This window comes from Phymastichus coffea, unplaced genomic scaffold (genome assembly GCF_024137745.1).
Source record: "Phymastichus coffea isolate CEN01 unplaced genomic scaffold, Cenicafe_Pcof_1.1 PCOF00162, whole genome shotgun sequence".
In the NCBI taxonomy this organism is placed as follows: domain Eukaryota; kingdom Metazoa; phylum Arthropoda; class Insecta; order Hymenoptera; family Eulophidae; genus Phymastichus; species Phymastichus coffea.
This window is the reverse complement of record NW_026706973.1, coordinates 113,251-129,333: the sequence shown is the minus strand read 5'-3', so window position 1 is coordinate 129,333 and position 16,083 is coordinate 113,251. Positions and strand designations below refer to the sequence as shown.

At 46.7% G+C, this 16,083-nt stretch overlaps 1 protein-coding gene across 8 annotated transcripts in view; it reads right to left on the bottom strand.

Moving 5' to 3' along the window:
- Nucleotides 1–16,083, bottom strand: part of LOC131672919 (CUGBP Elav-like family member 4) — a 127,013-nt gene that overhangs the window by 26,550 nt on the left and 84,380 nt on the right. For 4 of the 8 annotated variants that reach the window (XM_058950462.1, XM_058950466.1, XM_058950464.1 and 1 more), the window contains exons 1-2: nucleotides 10,403–10,585; nucleotides 6,652–6,700 (exon numbers count right to left, since the gene is read on the bottom strand). In XM_058950462.1, coding sequence (XP_058806445.1) covers nucleotides 6,652–6,700; nucleotides 10,403–10,453 — 100 coding nt within the window. In that variant the 5' untranslated portion in view covers nucleotides 10,454–10,585. Of the gene's footprint in view, nucleotides 1–2,540; nucleotides 2,605–4,937; nucleotides 4,947–6,651; nucleotides 6,701–10,402; nucleotides 10,586–16,083 lie in introns of those variants that run through there. The other 4 variants (XM_058950467.1, XM_058950469.1, XM_058950468.1 and 1 more) reach the window with 4 other exon arrangements.

Genomic DNA, 16,083 nt, shown 5'->3' with positions numbered 1-16,083 from the left:
AGAATAATACTGAGAGAATGCTTCTTTATGGTACGCAACAAACAAATAATTCTGTCGGCTAACACCGAGAACGACAAAGTTACACGCTTACACCACAGCATATCCACCATCCTAAGGGTTTCCATAACGAGAAACGAAAGAAATGAAAACGAAAAAGAAAGAAACAAACGGCCACGCGTGCGCCCGCGAGCTGTGCAATATATAACTGTAATGAGCGGGTTAATTATTACATGTAACACACGCTCGTTTTCTCACATGATGTACGATATAATTATCACATTGTCTGCATGACAACACCATGTGGGGGGAGCTGCGTGTTTTACTATTTATTAAACTTGGAGAAAAGAGGTAATACGACGATAAACAAAAAAGATCAATGTACAAACACAAGAGAAATCATAGAGAGGACAACATAAGAAAAGAACAGAACATATTATTTGTTAATCATATAAGTCATTGCAAGAACAGTCAAAAATTTATATAACCAAGCAGTCAAACCTACGGCCTAAGCCACGACGAGTATATATATATATAATAGAGAATATATAATATATGGTTATATATATATATGTATATATGTATATATATATATATATATATATATATAGATACCGGGTAATACATCGCGTTCGACCGGAGCGATTTTTTATGATAAAGCGACTCACTACTAAATATATAAATATATATAATGTATAATATAATATGTATGTAAGTGGAGCCGAGCTCTAGCGGTGTATACTTGGTTGATCGTCTCTTCGACTTTGCTTCTCTCCATAAAGTTTGCTGATAAACGGCAAGAGCTTGACTTCGCTTCGAGATATATAAGTGCTTTGAAGAGGCGACATTTCTTAGGTTCGTCATACGCCAGTTATATAATATACGTGACAGCGATGCTCATCAAATAAATAAATTATATGATACTGCGCTGCAGCTATTTCTAAGGCGTCGAGCAGCAAAAAACGTTTTTTTCTGTTTTCATCTTTCGACGCCATTTTTCTTTTGTGTAATCTCGCTTTTGGGCACGATTCTTTTTTCTTTTTGGCCTGATTGGGTGTTTTTTGTCAATTTTGTCACTTTAATCCAATTGGTTGGCAATTTTGATCAACATTTTATGATCAAGCGAGAGCGTTTTTATTTTTGTTTTTTTTTTATTTTCTTTTTTAGGTTAGAAATATCTGCACTGAATCATCACAATATAGATAATAGTAAAAATAATATAGTAAATTACGACTAGCTTTCACGGTTAGACTCAAAAAAATATATATATACGGCGAATGCTTGTGTGTACATTATGTATGTGGATGTGTGTGCATCGCAGTGTGTGTGCGTGAATTGTGTTTGTGGATGAAAAAAAAATTAAATAAAGTTATGTCGCGGAATCTATTGGATAACAAATAAGAAATATATAATATACGTATCATAACTGACATCGTAATTAATAATAAAAGATATATATGTACAAAAGGTGATAAATATATAGTAATTAAAGAAAACACATCGACAACGAACGAGACAATACATCCAACGAGCGAGCCACTATATGGTCACAGCTGTAATAGTAAAGAACGGAAATGGTAAATTGTTATGTGGAACAAAAGGGGGAATAAAAATGTGTCAATTGCTGCTGAAGGATGTAAAAAATAGGGCGAGAAAAAAAAAGAAATATTGTTGCTCTCAAAAGTGACAAAAAAGTTGAAAAGTTCACGGTGCATGTACTAAATTTTGAATTTTATAAGCATGGCAACTAACGAGATAAAAAAATAATCAATTCGAATATATTTAATATTTGAGAAAATGCATTAATGCAAAAATGTATCAAGCTCATAAAGTTTAAAGAATGTTGTATAAAACTTGTGCTAAATCTATGACAATCCAAAAAAAAATTATATTCACGTAAGTTGCTGCGACAAAAAAGGTATGTAAAAAAGTTCTATTGTGCAAAAAAATTCTAAGTCAAATCAATGTCACTAAGTTAAAAGAAAACTGATATCACTTGTTGCAACATGGACAGCCCAGGAAACAAGCCTGAAAAGACGACAAGGAGAGAGAGCATTAGCATAATTCGAGAAGTATCGGATTGTTTTCCTGGTTTTGCCAAAGATTGGAGAGAACAGAATGTAAAAAACGGACACAGTAACGGTGTTGGTAGGTATGGTGGGGTGGGGTGGAGCCAAAAGGACAACGAAATTTAGTCACTGAAACACTAGCGAGCAGCAAAAAGGAAGAACCTTGCTTGCGATCGTGTGTGTATCGTGTTGGAAAGAGAGAGAGAGACTGACTCTTGGAAAACTCGGTTAGACATCTCTCATTCCCTTCATTTCACATAGAAGAAGAAGAAGCGTCGTCCTCCAATTTCAACTCGCTGGCCGATGCTCAGAGCAAAGAAACGACCAATATGCGAGACGAAAAAGGATCGGATAGCGCTGTTTTTTAAATATATATATATATATATATATATATATATATATATATCTTTCTCTCTTGTGGGTTATTCGTCTCACATTAGGAAGCTCTAGCTATCTCCTGGAAGTCGAAGTTACCTTAGCGACGGCGCCTCCTACTTCCAGAAGATGGCGCTGGCGCTCCCGTTGTCCATCATGTGCTCTGCAATACAGAATAGAAAGACACAAACAAAGAGATGGTATAGACCTCTTGCCTTGGATCGCTTTTTTTCTGTCGATTGTTCTCTCGACTGAAAGAGAATTGAGAGTATTTATAACAGTTACAAACGATCGCTCGTCGCTCTTTAGATGTTAGATGCGCTCTCGTTTTTGTCTCATTTTTTTCGGAGTCTACGTCGAGGAAGAAGAACAATGTGGCGGGAGACGAGATATTTTTGCCACATTCATGTTCATGTATATATATATAGGCTTGCGACAGTGCAGGATATTTCTCTCTTGGTGCTTGATCGATTTTTTCGGAAAGTAGGAGTCGCGTATCTTCAGTGTTTAGTATGGTGTCATCTGTGACAATACAATCAAGTGTAGAACCGAAAGATAAAGTAAATTCTCAATAAAATTCTGTTGCAATACATGAAATTGTGTTTGAGCGTGACTATTTTCGCGACGTTTCCGCTGTTATTTGAAAGATAACCTGCAATTGGTATTGACAAGCAGCGCCCCCTGCAGCAGCCAAAGACTCAGGAGAACAACAATGCAATCTTGAAACGAGTCCTCCTGCTTTCCGAAAGATCGTAGCGCACATGCGCAAAGGGCGTTCACTTAATTAAAGGCACTTGGGCTGGATGAAGAGGAAAAAGAGGCGGGAGTGAGAGAGAAAAAAGAGAGTAGGAAGAGACAGCAGCGGCGAACTTTCGAGGTAATTAAAAACCTTGTCAACATTGTTCGCGCGCGGTGGCGAAGTCGTCCTCGTCGTCGTCGTCGTCGTCGTTGTCGTTGTCGTCGTTGTCGTTGTCGTCGTCGTCGTCGTCGTCGTCGTCGTCGTCGTCGTCGTCGTCGTCGTCGTCGTCGTTGCACAAAAGCCTCTTTCTCTCTGGTGTACAACTGCTGCCACGCCAAGCGAACCTTTTCCCTTCTCCGTCTCTATTTCTTTGGCGTTCGAGCAGGTGCTTTGCTTCGGGGCACATTTAAGGATTTGTCTCGGGGAAAATTAGATTCTCGCCTGACTTGCGCAAGCTCTTCTCTCGTTCTCTGTCTCATATACCGTCTCCCTCTTCCTTTTTTACTTATTGATCATCGCGAATCGAGCGAAACCTCGGCAACGGCAACAGGAACATTTTTCTCGTAGCTGCGGCAAAGTTATGGCAAAAAGGAAAACTCTTGTTGGCGCGTCGAAGGTCTTTTAGCGGCTGCGCTAAGAGCGCTGGGATTTGATTTTCAATGGCAAGATGGATCGAGTTGCTCTCGCACAGCAGCGCCAAAGTAGCTCAAGCTTTGATGTTAGCTCTCTTTTGTGGCGTCGGAACTTGGCCGCGTAACTTCTTTTTTCCGTGTGCCGCGACATGTATATTGTTGCGACGCAGGTGCGCGTGTAATTTATTGGATTTAGCACCCGCTAGCGGCAGAGCGAGAGAGAGAGAAAAGAGACTTTTTAAGAGAGTGGCTTTCATAATTACCTTTTTGCAGGACCAACGGGGAAAAAAAACGAAGAATAAGGTTTTCTGCTCTTTCTCATGAGTCAGCTGTAATTTCTAGCAGAGAGAAAGCGCGCGTTTTGAATTTTTGATTTGTTTCTGAAATGTTTAAGAACACGCCGCCCTATTTTTGAGAGCAACTCTGAATAATTCATCTGCTCTCTTGCTCGCTTGCTCGCGAGTGGCTATAAGCAGCGCGTAGATAGTAAAGGCTCCTCCTTGCTATCTCGCCAACAATTTCTCCTCTTGTTTATCGCGACCGCGCGCGCGAGCAACTTTTCGATGCCCTCCTCCGCCGCTCTCTGCCCTTTATCTCTCTTATATACGCGTCGAGGATCGAAAACTTATCTGCGAGAGAGAGAGAGAGAGAGAGAGAGAGAGAGAGAGAGAGAGAGAGAGAGTTCGACTTGGGCTTATCGAATCTGCCGGGGCCAAGTTAATGCGAGCGAGATTTGCTGAAAGCGATTGTCGAGAAGGGATCTTTATACTTCCAACTACTACTTGAGCTTCTTCTTCGTACTTTAGCCTCGAGCCAGAGAACGTTCGTTCTTTTAACGAATCTACGTTGTTTTCAGTTTATCGCCCGGCCGCGAGAGAGAAAGTTTATCAAGGCGCAGCACTCGAAACACGCCAAGTTTTGCTTATGGACATTGATTTGACGACGATGAGCCGATGCCCCCGACTTCTTTTTCCGCAGCGCGTTCGTCGAACCTTTAATAAACTCGAACGACCACCAGTGTATATATCGATTATCTCCTCTCTGGCGCGCGCGACAAAGAAACGCCCGCCCCCTCCACCTCCATCCTCCCCGCGCTACGTAGCCTCGAGGTCTTCGCTGTATAGCCAAGTTTTTCTTGCCGAGAGCGCAGGCAGGATTAAAGTGCCGGGAAGATTTTTAATTGTCGTCGTCATCCCCGCAATTAATCGAAAGAGATCATTGCTCCTCATCCTTTTGCAATTAAAATCTGATGTAGGCCTGATAGGACGTTTAACCGGGCGCCTTGAGGGATGTAATTAGACCGTGGATGCGACGACGGAGCCATTTTTAAAGAACAACAGCGCGATGCCGTTTGGTCGCGCGAGCGGCGTTTCACCGTTGAAAGAGGCGAAAAAACAAGGAAGTAGAAGATCAGCGCGCGATAAGTCGGTCCCGTAAAAGAACTTTGGAGAGAGGTGATGTGGCAATCGGTTTTTCGTGCTCTCGCCTCCGCGGCATAAAATCAACGTAAAAGCGAAAAAGGCTGGCGCGGGCTGCGCGCGCGATAACAAGTCTAGTAATGGGCGGCAATCGCGCGTCCCGCTCGTGGCGCTTCGATTGCACGCACATCCGAGGCTGGGCGTCGTTTTACAATTTCTCACCCTTCGGCGCCGTCGCAGGCTAGTATGAAAGGTAATCCCTGCCGAGCATCCGATTGAACTCCGCGGCATAATGTCGCCGCGCGCCTAGCGTCGGAGGCTTTGTAGCGCCGGAGATTACAATGGCATCTCTTCGAGATTAGCATATGAATTACGACAGCGCCAGCGCCAGCCCTGGCAGCCGCAGTGCGATCTTGAGAACGAGTTATATATGCGGGGGACTGCTACTACACCGTCCCTTTGAAGGAGAGAGAGAGAGAGATATGCGGGCAGATCTATCGGAAAGTGTATCTAGATACTCGCGAGACAACAGCTGCGTCGAGCGAGACGCTCACCCAGAGAGAAGATACTTGATCAGAGTGAGGCTTTTGCAACGTTTCTATGCTGCGTCCATTTTCACGCGGTCAATTTTGAAAATCTTTTTCTTTTTCATTGCCAATTGGATTAGAGCTGTCTTTATTTTTTTCTTTTTATTGGTACTCGCGCAACGTTTTCTACGTAGCAAAATGTACAGCTGACCTTTTTATGTACAAGTGCGTCGTTGCTCTCTTCGATATTTTTTTATAAGCCAAAAGTACATCGTTCATTTTTTTTAATTTCCAAGTATACGATAATTATAATTGGGTTATGAAAGAAAGTGGAGGGCGAATGCACTCGCAACGAGGAAAATGACCAAGATCAAGTCGAATTTTTTTGTTCGTCTTCTGAATAATACAAATTAAGATAATAGATAAACAGAGAAATAAAGAGAAAAGAAACATTGAAGTGCGTCATCACACAGCACAGAATTACACGATCAAACAGAACAAAAAAAATGTACAGCGACGGAAAAAAACATACCTTATTTTTTTTTCTTTTTATTATCTTTATAAACTGATCATTAACCTGCGGTGCATCCACCCCACCACTAAACTCGCGATGCCCTGCAAGAAAATCGTTGGTTTTTTTATATGTCGTTGCGCTTGTCTCATGTTCAAATTAAGCCCCTCGCGATCGAGATTTTATACGTATCAACATTCGTGACAGAGAGATCGACGTGTGACTTTTTGTTGATGAGATAAGCGCTGCCTCAGTTGGATTTTTTTTTCATCTTTCCAGTGTACGTATGGCGAGGGCCATTAATTGTCTTGTCAGATTACATATATCCTATGGATATATCGCCAAGTGCTATGCAATATGTTTATGTTCGATCGCTGTCTCACCTCCGCGGTTTTCACTGTCCGCCGGTTTCACTTGGATAGGACGGTTCATCTGAAACAGAAAATATTTGTCATTAGTGCTGGTTTTCGCTGCGGTTTGTGCGCTTATTTGTATTATATCCCCGGTAAAGCTGCTCGGCAAAATGCAGCAATGTAAAGTCGCGAGTTTAGCATAAGAAGAAAAGCTTATTTCCTTGAAACACGTTTGGAGTGCGACCGGCAAATTGGTTCTCTCGCGACAGAGGATGAATGATTCACGACCTACGACCTACGACCTAGATGTCACCCTGGATCCTCGTGTTTTCCTTATTTTGCTCTTTGATTGATGACAGCGACATGCCGGTAATGAGCGACCATCGACGAGGAAATTAAACTTAGAGCATTATACGTGCATCGCGTTAGTCTGACCACTCCCGTTTTTTTTCGGTCATGCGTCAACGTCAGGCGCGTTTCGCTTCTTTTAATATTTTAATTTCCTGCATGCTCTACAAGGACGTACGCTACATGCAAACGATGATTTCACGCGAGAGATTCGTTTCTCCTGCGGTTCAAGCAACGATTCGCGAGGGGGGAAACGCTACCGGCCGATTCTCCGATCCGAAACCGCAAAGTATTGTCCGCGAGTCTCGGAAAAAAAGCACATAAAAAGCAGCAATTCTCTACCGTGGAGCTCAATCGAATTGCGCGTATATATCCCGCACGTCGTGTAAGCGTCAGCTGCAGCTCGACAAAATCATTATATACATCTACGCGAGCTATTAAATCGAGAGCTTTCACTGGCTCACGGGCGTGCGCATTATTATTTTTGCGTTAATATTTGGGAGCTGGTGCTGCTTCTCGCCGCAGAGTATAATGAAGCGGCAGCTTCGTTGCGGTCGCCGTGGCTTTCAGCTTCGAGTGTGTATGCACACGAACGTGTACTTATATATTTATATGTATATCTATGTATATATTCTCCATAAGGGATTTTCGGGTCGATTGATTGTGATAAAATTATAATTGATGGCGATGATCAATTTGAGGGAAAGACCGGTTGACGCTAATGACCACGCGCGACTCTATGCGCTTTCGCTTGCACATTGCACATTAATATTGACACTCTGCTTTGGTCTCGAACAATTCCTTTTTCAAAAGAAATCCCCAATTTTCAACTCAGCGACCCACTTCGAGGCAACGCTCCGTTCGTCGCCAGGTTCCCTAAAAACTCGACTATGTGCATTTGAACGTTGGTAAAAAACAAAAGAAGCTACGCACTGATGTCGCACATAGTCCGCACACATGTCTAATCGATCGTCACACGAGACACAATGGACAACGACAACACCAGGTCGACCTTACAAGATGAACGGCAATAAGCAAATGTGTTTGCTCGCGCTTGAGGCCAATTAATTAAGCTCGATTATCTACTCCCGCGACGGTCAGTGTATAAATAAATAAATAAATATATATATATATATATATATGTATGTATATATGTATGCATGCGCGCGCGCGCGCGCGCCTGTGTATGTATTTGTACAGCCTGCGCGATGTAAGACGATAAACGCCCCCTTACCAAAACCCGCGCGCCCTTAACTCCACTTGTTTCTTTTTTTCCTACCTCGTTTTCAGTTGAGGATAAGCGCGTGGCATTATTCATGTAGTCTGCGCGCCTTTCTATATTCATTTTAATTTCGCTGTAAAAACTGCCCGCTGGTCGATTCTAGATAGGCAAAACATCGTGGCCAAGGGCTTTTTTTTCGGGGATCTGTACGAAATTCAATTATGTGCGCGCGACGCTATTCCATGATTCGACACTTTCTTTCACGCGAAGAAGAAAAGACACGCGCGTCAGCGGGGCTGTCACGTAAATATAACTTGACGCAATAATGTGGCGCTCGTCGTCGTCTACAGCTCAATTATTCGTACGATTCGGCATTATAGATTTTCGCTTTGGAATGGTTGCCCGCCGTCGCTAACATTACGGCGTGGGCGCGGAAGGCATTTAGGCCTGCGAAAAAGAAAGTCGACCGACGAGCGGCGCATTTGCATATTATCCGGGAGATGTAATCCGAGTGTTCGTTCCGCGTAGGGGAGAAATTTACGATTCGGCTGCGTGAGCTCGGAGTCTTTTCCAAGTGGGCCAATTGAATCTCCTCGCTGTTTCTTCGGCGCGTGATCCGGACAATTGTTCTTCGCGTGACATTGCCACGTGACGTCGCCGCTGGTTACGCAAGAGAGAACGAGAGAGGGGGCAGGGGCAAGATGGATTTCTGCTCAGCCAATTAAGCGTTGCGCAATTGCATGTACCCGCCAAAAATTGTCGTTGCGTCACGCAGAGTTTTCGAGAGATAGAAATCATTTGGCCCCCTTTCTCTTTGCCTCGCCCTTCCTGCTGACTAAACCACGCGCAGCTGTTTCGTTTTCTCGACCTTTCGCGCGCGCGCGCGCGCGTGTATATGCCAATGTCGGGCTTTCGGCGCTTGGGCGTGAGGCGATTTTTTATTCGGGCTCACTCCACGAGTTTTCCAATTGCTCACCAAGGGTAATCGGGCATAGCTCTTGCGAAGCAGATAACAATCAGCTGATCCCGCACGCTTGATGGTCCAACAAACGTGAAAACGCGGAATCTCGCACGCCGTTCCGAAGCACAAGGGAAAATAAAATTTTCTTTGCCAGCACGTCCCGCTGGAACAGCCTACTTCTCGATGCAGATTAAAAACTTGCTCGCTGTCGGGCAAAAATCCCTCGGACTTTTTATATCGCTCGCCGTCCCACATGCCCAACGCGTAATCGTATAAAAAATTTATGAAGAGCCTCCAATGACGAGTATATACCCACCTCACTCTCGGAATAAAAAGAAAAAAAAATAAAGCCTCGTCCACGCCTCGCCTGAGCGTCTCTCGCTCTACGCTCCCCGGAGATATCCGTCGGGTTAATATCGTTAGCGGTTTACGAGTCTACGCCACGGACACGCGCGCGCGTCTATTTCTGGCAGTACGGCGCGAGAACGTTGGCTTTCCTCTGGCTTACATTCGTGTCGAAACGCGCGCGCGCCGAGCCTCGTGGTGTCGCTACACATCCCGATCAATTTTTCTTCTCTTCCGGCGAATCGACGCCGACAAAACGAACGTCGCGGCCAATTTTGATTCGCCGCGCAGAATCGTAATGCCGGCTTATTCGTTTGCGCCATGATACAGACAGAGCGACAAACGTATATATACGCCAGCGAATAATAGAGAGCGAGAGCGAGAGAGAGAGAGAGAGAGAAAAGCATTAAATAATTCATAAAAGCGTGTCGGCCGTGTAGCGCTCACATCGATCAAAACTCGCGTAGTAGAGGGGCTAAGTGCGCGGTGGCGTTGCTGGCGACGACAAGACTCCCAATGCCGGGATTATTTTGCCATTGCTTTAACGGCGCGCGGCCAAACTCTCCTGTATAAACGGAGAATGGCCATTCCACTTGTCAAAACAGCGAGGCTCGGAGGCAAGAATTGGGTCAATATCCTCTTTTCTTATCGTTCTCCGCGCGTCGGCGTCGGTCCTCGTGTCCTTCGTCCGGCTGAGTTTTGGATCATCGTTTGCTCGAAGGAAGCTTTTCTCTTTTCGGTTCGATATTAGTCGTCGCCAAAAGTAAGGCTACACGTGTTCGGCGTCAGGTGGAAGCGGAAAACAATGTTTTCTTTCGCCTCTCGTTCGGCCGACGCCTCCGCGTGCATTATCCATTATCCCCCACGCCTCCCGTTGCCTGCAGAATGCTAACACGAGAACTCACCATGGCTAAGTCGTTCCGACGCGACTGTACTACTTCCACAATATGCACCATTGAATCCACTATCGTACAAGATTTCTGCTTGTATGCTTGGCGAAACTCTTGTCTTGGAAACACTGCAGTGCGCGACACGACGGACGGAAAAAGGATCGAGAGAACGAGGCGGGCAGAACTAGTAAGAGTCGAGGCGTATACGCGACGGGCTGAAGAGCGACTGACTACGCACCCTCGCACACGCGCACGACCAACCCCTCTTTTGTTGAACGCGCGTCGCGCAACTTACCACCCCCCTCCCCCCGCCTTCCAGCTTCTCTCTCTCTCTCTCTCTCGCTCTCGCTCTCTCTCTCTCTCTCCGGCCAATCAAACGTGCCAGGGAATTTTTCGTACGTATCCCCCCGACGACGACCAAGGGTGCTTTGGCAGACGTTTTTATGGGGAAAACTGGGTCGGCTAATGGCAATACTAACCCTTCGCATTTCTTCTCCCCTTTCGAGAAGCAAGTAAGATGGCAAAAGATGCGTCTCTTCAGTGATACGCGCGATAGGTGCGCGCGAGCTGCCGGTTAATGAGCACTTGGCTTGTCGGAGAATCAGACTTGGCGCCAATTCGTTATCGTCGAGCGAGCTAGTTTGGTTTTCGCGACAACGACGAGACACAGATGGCGCTTGATTATCAGCCATTGCCGGAGATCGATGCGCCATGAGAGAGGACGAGAGAGGAGGTGAGAGTCTGCCTTTGCCGCTCGCGACAGATGGTCGGATTTCAAAAAAACAAAAAAAAAATATCGAAAAGTTTCTTGTTTTTGTCGGGGATGCTGAGAAATTTGTTCCTCGCGTGTACATGCGTTCGATATATCGATTCCGCTTGCCTGCCCTTCTCGGTCAGGGTGCCTTTGAGACGAGGAGCAGCAACGACGTAGCTCGGCAACCCTCCCCATGGTAACCCCACGCGAATTTTTCGATCTCTTTCTTTCTCTCCCTTAAGCTTAGCTCTCTCTCTCTTTCTCTCTCTCGCTCTGTGTATGTGTATCTCTATATCTTTCTCCCTGGGCTGATACACATATATTTTTTCGGGGGCTGTTGCTATTTTTATACCCAGGCTTTCCCAAACTTTGTTTAACGGTGTCTTTGCTGCGCGATTTTTATTAGAGAAAGAGCAAGTCCTTAGGCGTACGTCTCGCCTGCAATCACTATCCAGCGACAGAGAGACTGATGCTTTTGATAGCCATCTGTGCACATGGCATATGGGCTGCGATTCCGATCGATCATCGCACGTGTCTTGCCTTTAGGCTACGCCAAGCTCGCACGGGAATTACTTTTGATAAGGGAGACTGATAAATTTTCTCTCTGTTCTTTCTCTCGCGCGAGATAGATCTTGTAATTTCCGTATTACTATACTTGGCGGCTTTATCGCATCGTTTGCTTATTTTCTTTTTTCTATTTGCCGATGTTAATGCAAGCAGACGATAGATACCCACGGGGGAGAAAAAAGGAGAATTTGGCGGATGACTTTGGCACGCGAAAACGGAGATTTCAATGCTGCCTTGCAACTCGACGTATATAGCACAGTCTGCACCAGTTGCATGTGCCTCGCGTGAGAGAGGTATATAGGTGTAGATGTTTTGTATATATTTCCGAGGGACCTTCTCTTTTTGCGCTTCTTGCTTCGCTTTTTTCTTGCCGTCGAATTCTTGCCCAAGTAAACGTCAAGCCTGCAATATCGTTCGGAAATCCGATGCAGCTACGCATCAAAGGGACATTCCTCGGGTAAAACATGAAAATTCGAAATTTTCCTTCGAAAGAATTCCATCTTCAAAGCATAAATTCTAGCTATTAACAAAAATGAAAAATAAAAAAAAAATGTGCGCGGCGTTGGCAATTTTGCATGAAGCTGGCGTGAAACTACCATACGATCGATCCCTCGACGCGGACAGGCGTGGGCAACATTTTGCCGGATAATAATAATGCAGCGGACGGACAAGGGAGTCGGCTCGAGTCCGTTGCAAATGAATACATTCGCGAGCTCGGGAATTATTTTTACCGGCCTGTTTTTTCACGAGGGTTGTTGTTGCGAGTGTGCCTGCGAGTGTGCTTCTTTGCCTGGCTTCGCCGATAAATTCAAGTGTGCGCGAACCGCCCGTGCTGACGTAATGTGATAATAATTAAGGTAAACTGAGCGTTAATATAATGATAATATTGCCGTTGTTATTGTTGAGCGAGTTGTCGAGGAGTCTGTTACGGTTATAATGCTCGAAAGTATACGCGACAAGCTCGTAGCAAAAGTTGCTGCCACGTAGACAATTTACAATGACAATCTCGTCGAATTTACTACTCGCGCGTGCCAGTGACTGCCGCTGTACTCGCGAGCGGCATTCAATTCTAGATTATCGCGCAATTGATCGTCGTTTACTCTATTGTAGAACTGAGCAGCAGGACGTTTCGCGGCGTGGAGATTTCGTCTGTCCAGCGCGAGAAGAGCCAGAGTAAATGCATCGGGCCAGGTGCAGTCGCGTATAGTAGCAGTGCATCGACCCCGGATCGTGTGCGCGAGAGAAGGGTCGGCCCGTTTCCTCTCCCGCGCGCGCGCACGTGTGCGTGCACACGGGCATTCGAGAGGGAGGGACGTCGGTCGGCTATGCCTATTGCCCGTTCGCATCACCGCGCACGTATGCGCTCGGGAAGCGTCGACTGATTTTTCACTCGTTTGTCAACTTGACTGCGTCGCTAGCGCAGTTGATTATCATCGCTCGGACTTGGGACAATCCGAGCGCGCGGTATCGCGCGTAGGAAGGAAATCGCACGCGCGCACAATGCAAATCGGCGTCGTAATTATCCGCGGCCGCCGATTATTCATACAATATCGAAATGGAGTTGGTGGCGCGCTCCTCGGCGTGGCGCCCACCCTCCGCTTCCAGTTTTTCTTCTCTCATCGGCCGGGGAAAATCGATGCGAGTACCATAAGCGAGCTGTTATTATCGTACGCTCGGTCTCTCCCCACGCGGGAGCTGCTGTGCGCGATCGATCGACAGAAGGGTGAATATTTTAGGGCCTCAGCATCGATTTCGAATTAGCGGCGCCGCCGCTGCGCTTTCATTTTTCCGTGAGCGCGTCGACGCCGGAGCGGAAAAGTGAATTGGATTTGAGGCAGCTGCCGCGGAAAGCTCGCAAGCGCGCGCCGGCCGAGAATTGAATTGCGCGACGGAACGCGCCTCCTCGAGTCTTCGCTCTCTCGCCCGCTACCCAGACAAAGACCGAGCACTAGGCCGAAGTCTCGTGTACATCAGCATCGCTCGGCAAATTAATTACCCTCTAAGCTCTTCTGCTCTGCCGCCGCCCTCCCGCGCCACTTAAGTTCGCCGATAAATAATGGAATTATGTAAGCTCTCTTTGTTTTTTCTCCGCGCGGACGGTTATTAATTCGATGGATTTAGCTCGGCCGCACGCCCAACACTTTTGCTCGCCTAAGGTGAAAATTGATTTGGCCCTGCGATCGCTTGATTTATCGTTTAGTTTGCGGGGGCGTATTTGCATTTGAAAATTGAGCGCCGGCTGATTATTCAGCGCAGCCCCTGCCCCTCCCCCGCCCCCGCCCCGGTTACGCATAATATCGTCGGTTCGGAGGACCACTGCTGACAAATAAAGCACGACGTCGTCGCGCAATGAGCAGTTTGTAATGCACACCTGGTGAACGTTCAAGGCAGCCGGGCGAGCAATTGAGAAGGGTTCTTCTCCCCGCAAGTTCTTCCCCCGATAATCGCCTTCAAGAAAATTTTCCTCGTCCAAGACTTATATACTTAGGAGCGCTCGTCGGAAAGCAGATACTTCTTATAAGTTTAAGCGGACTCGGGAAAGAAAAAAATATGCCTCTCCGTTCGGCAAGACGCGATTGGCCGACTTGGCGCGCTTCAATTCTGACGGTCTCGTACGGCCACCACGCGAGAAGTTCCTTTCTGCGAGTTACAATCGAAAGAAAAGAAAACTTTTAAAAATGCTGACGAAGCGAAATAACCCCACACCCCCAAGCACGGCGATCTTTGTTATGCTTCCGAAAAACGAATGTACTCCCTGCCTTGGCAGTAGCGGCCAGCGCCCTTCACGAGCGACACAATGCGCGCAAGGCTGTCACTTACAAACGCGCACGCTCGGCGATAAATTAGCGCGCGCTCTGGCAGGAGAGCAAGTGTCGCGGTAAAATATGATTTCGCCCGGAAAAATCGATGCTCACCGCGTCCGCTGATGAATGTTTGATCGTATAATTTGCTTTCTTGGCCGAATGGCTAATGCCGCTCTAATTGCCGCGGCTCGTTCAAACATTGAGACGCGATATGAGGAAATTAACGACAACGCGCGCCTTGTGTGCTTACGCTTGCATTATTCAGTCGAAGATAAACTGGGAGCCATTTTTTTCCCTCGCGAGGCCGTCAAAGTTTCTGACGAAAAAAGAGAAAGAAAAAACAAAGAAAAAACAAAGAAAAAACAAAGAAAAAACAAAGCCTACACCGAGAGAAAGACCGGCGTTGCCGTGCTGGGCGGTTATTATACGTGTGAATGCAACAGATGGGAAAGAAGCGTGGGCGGGGCTGTCGGCCGGAGAAACGGCGCACACGCGCGCGCCGGCCAGGCCGGTATTTCGACTGCGTCTATGCTTTTTTTTCGCATTTCGCAGTACGGAGCGCGCATTTCTTTCGAAATTACGTCGCGAGCGGTGGACATTTGAAAGGGAAATGACGCGCGCGCGATCGGCATTCCTCCCTTTTCCTTTTTCTCTTTCTTTTCATTGAATCTGAAAGCACGCCAATTCATACCTCGGGCGGCACAGGGAGACAGCTCCGTCTCGCGAGAGCGCCAAGTCGCCATTGGCGCGCCTCGCACTTGGGGCTGCAGGTCGCGCGCCAAGTGGCGGCGAAACAAGGCGAGGCAAAACGCCGAATCAATTTGCCGCGACGTATTCGCACATGTGCGCGCTGAATTATTGAGGCGAATCGATGTCTAAGCGCGCGAAATGACGGGCTTTCCCTTGCCGGGGAAAGAGAGGAAAGAAAGCTTGCATGATGTATGAGGAACAGCAGCCGCGTGCATGCACGAGCGCGCGAGGGCAAGCACAGCTGCCGTCGAATACATATCATTTCTCCGTGTTTTTCCCCGACTCGCCGATGCCATGACACTTGCGCGCCGCTCTATTGGCAGTTTCACTTGCTTGAAAGCTTCACGCGCGGGAAATTCGGCGAATAGTTAATGCGACGCGTCGTGTCCACCCGTCATTCCGGATTTCACAAAAGTCTTTCGTATCGTCCGGCAGGCGAAAAGGACGCCGATAAAAAGCCTAAGGCACGTTGTAACGCGCGTGCAAGCTTCATTATTCATTCGCAGCAGTCCTTAAATCTGCTTGGACGAAAGTTCGACTAATTTAAATTTATCGAGTGTCTCATTACACTTTACACGACACCGCGGCTGCGTAGTTTGCATTATTGAAATTCAATTAGCTTGCCGAAAGCTTCGCCGAGAGAGGATTTCAGCCGTAATACGTATTGCAGTTTGATGGAGAGCTTGTCTCTTCCGACGAACGCGTTGTAACGAAGAGTCACGAGAGGACGTCCACTTGGAATGTCGCGTGTGTGGGCCTTCCGAATACAGCTCTCTTTGCCTTTGTGGCCACGAGGTATTTGTCGAAAAAAATCACTTCGT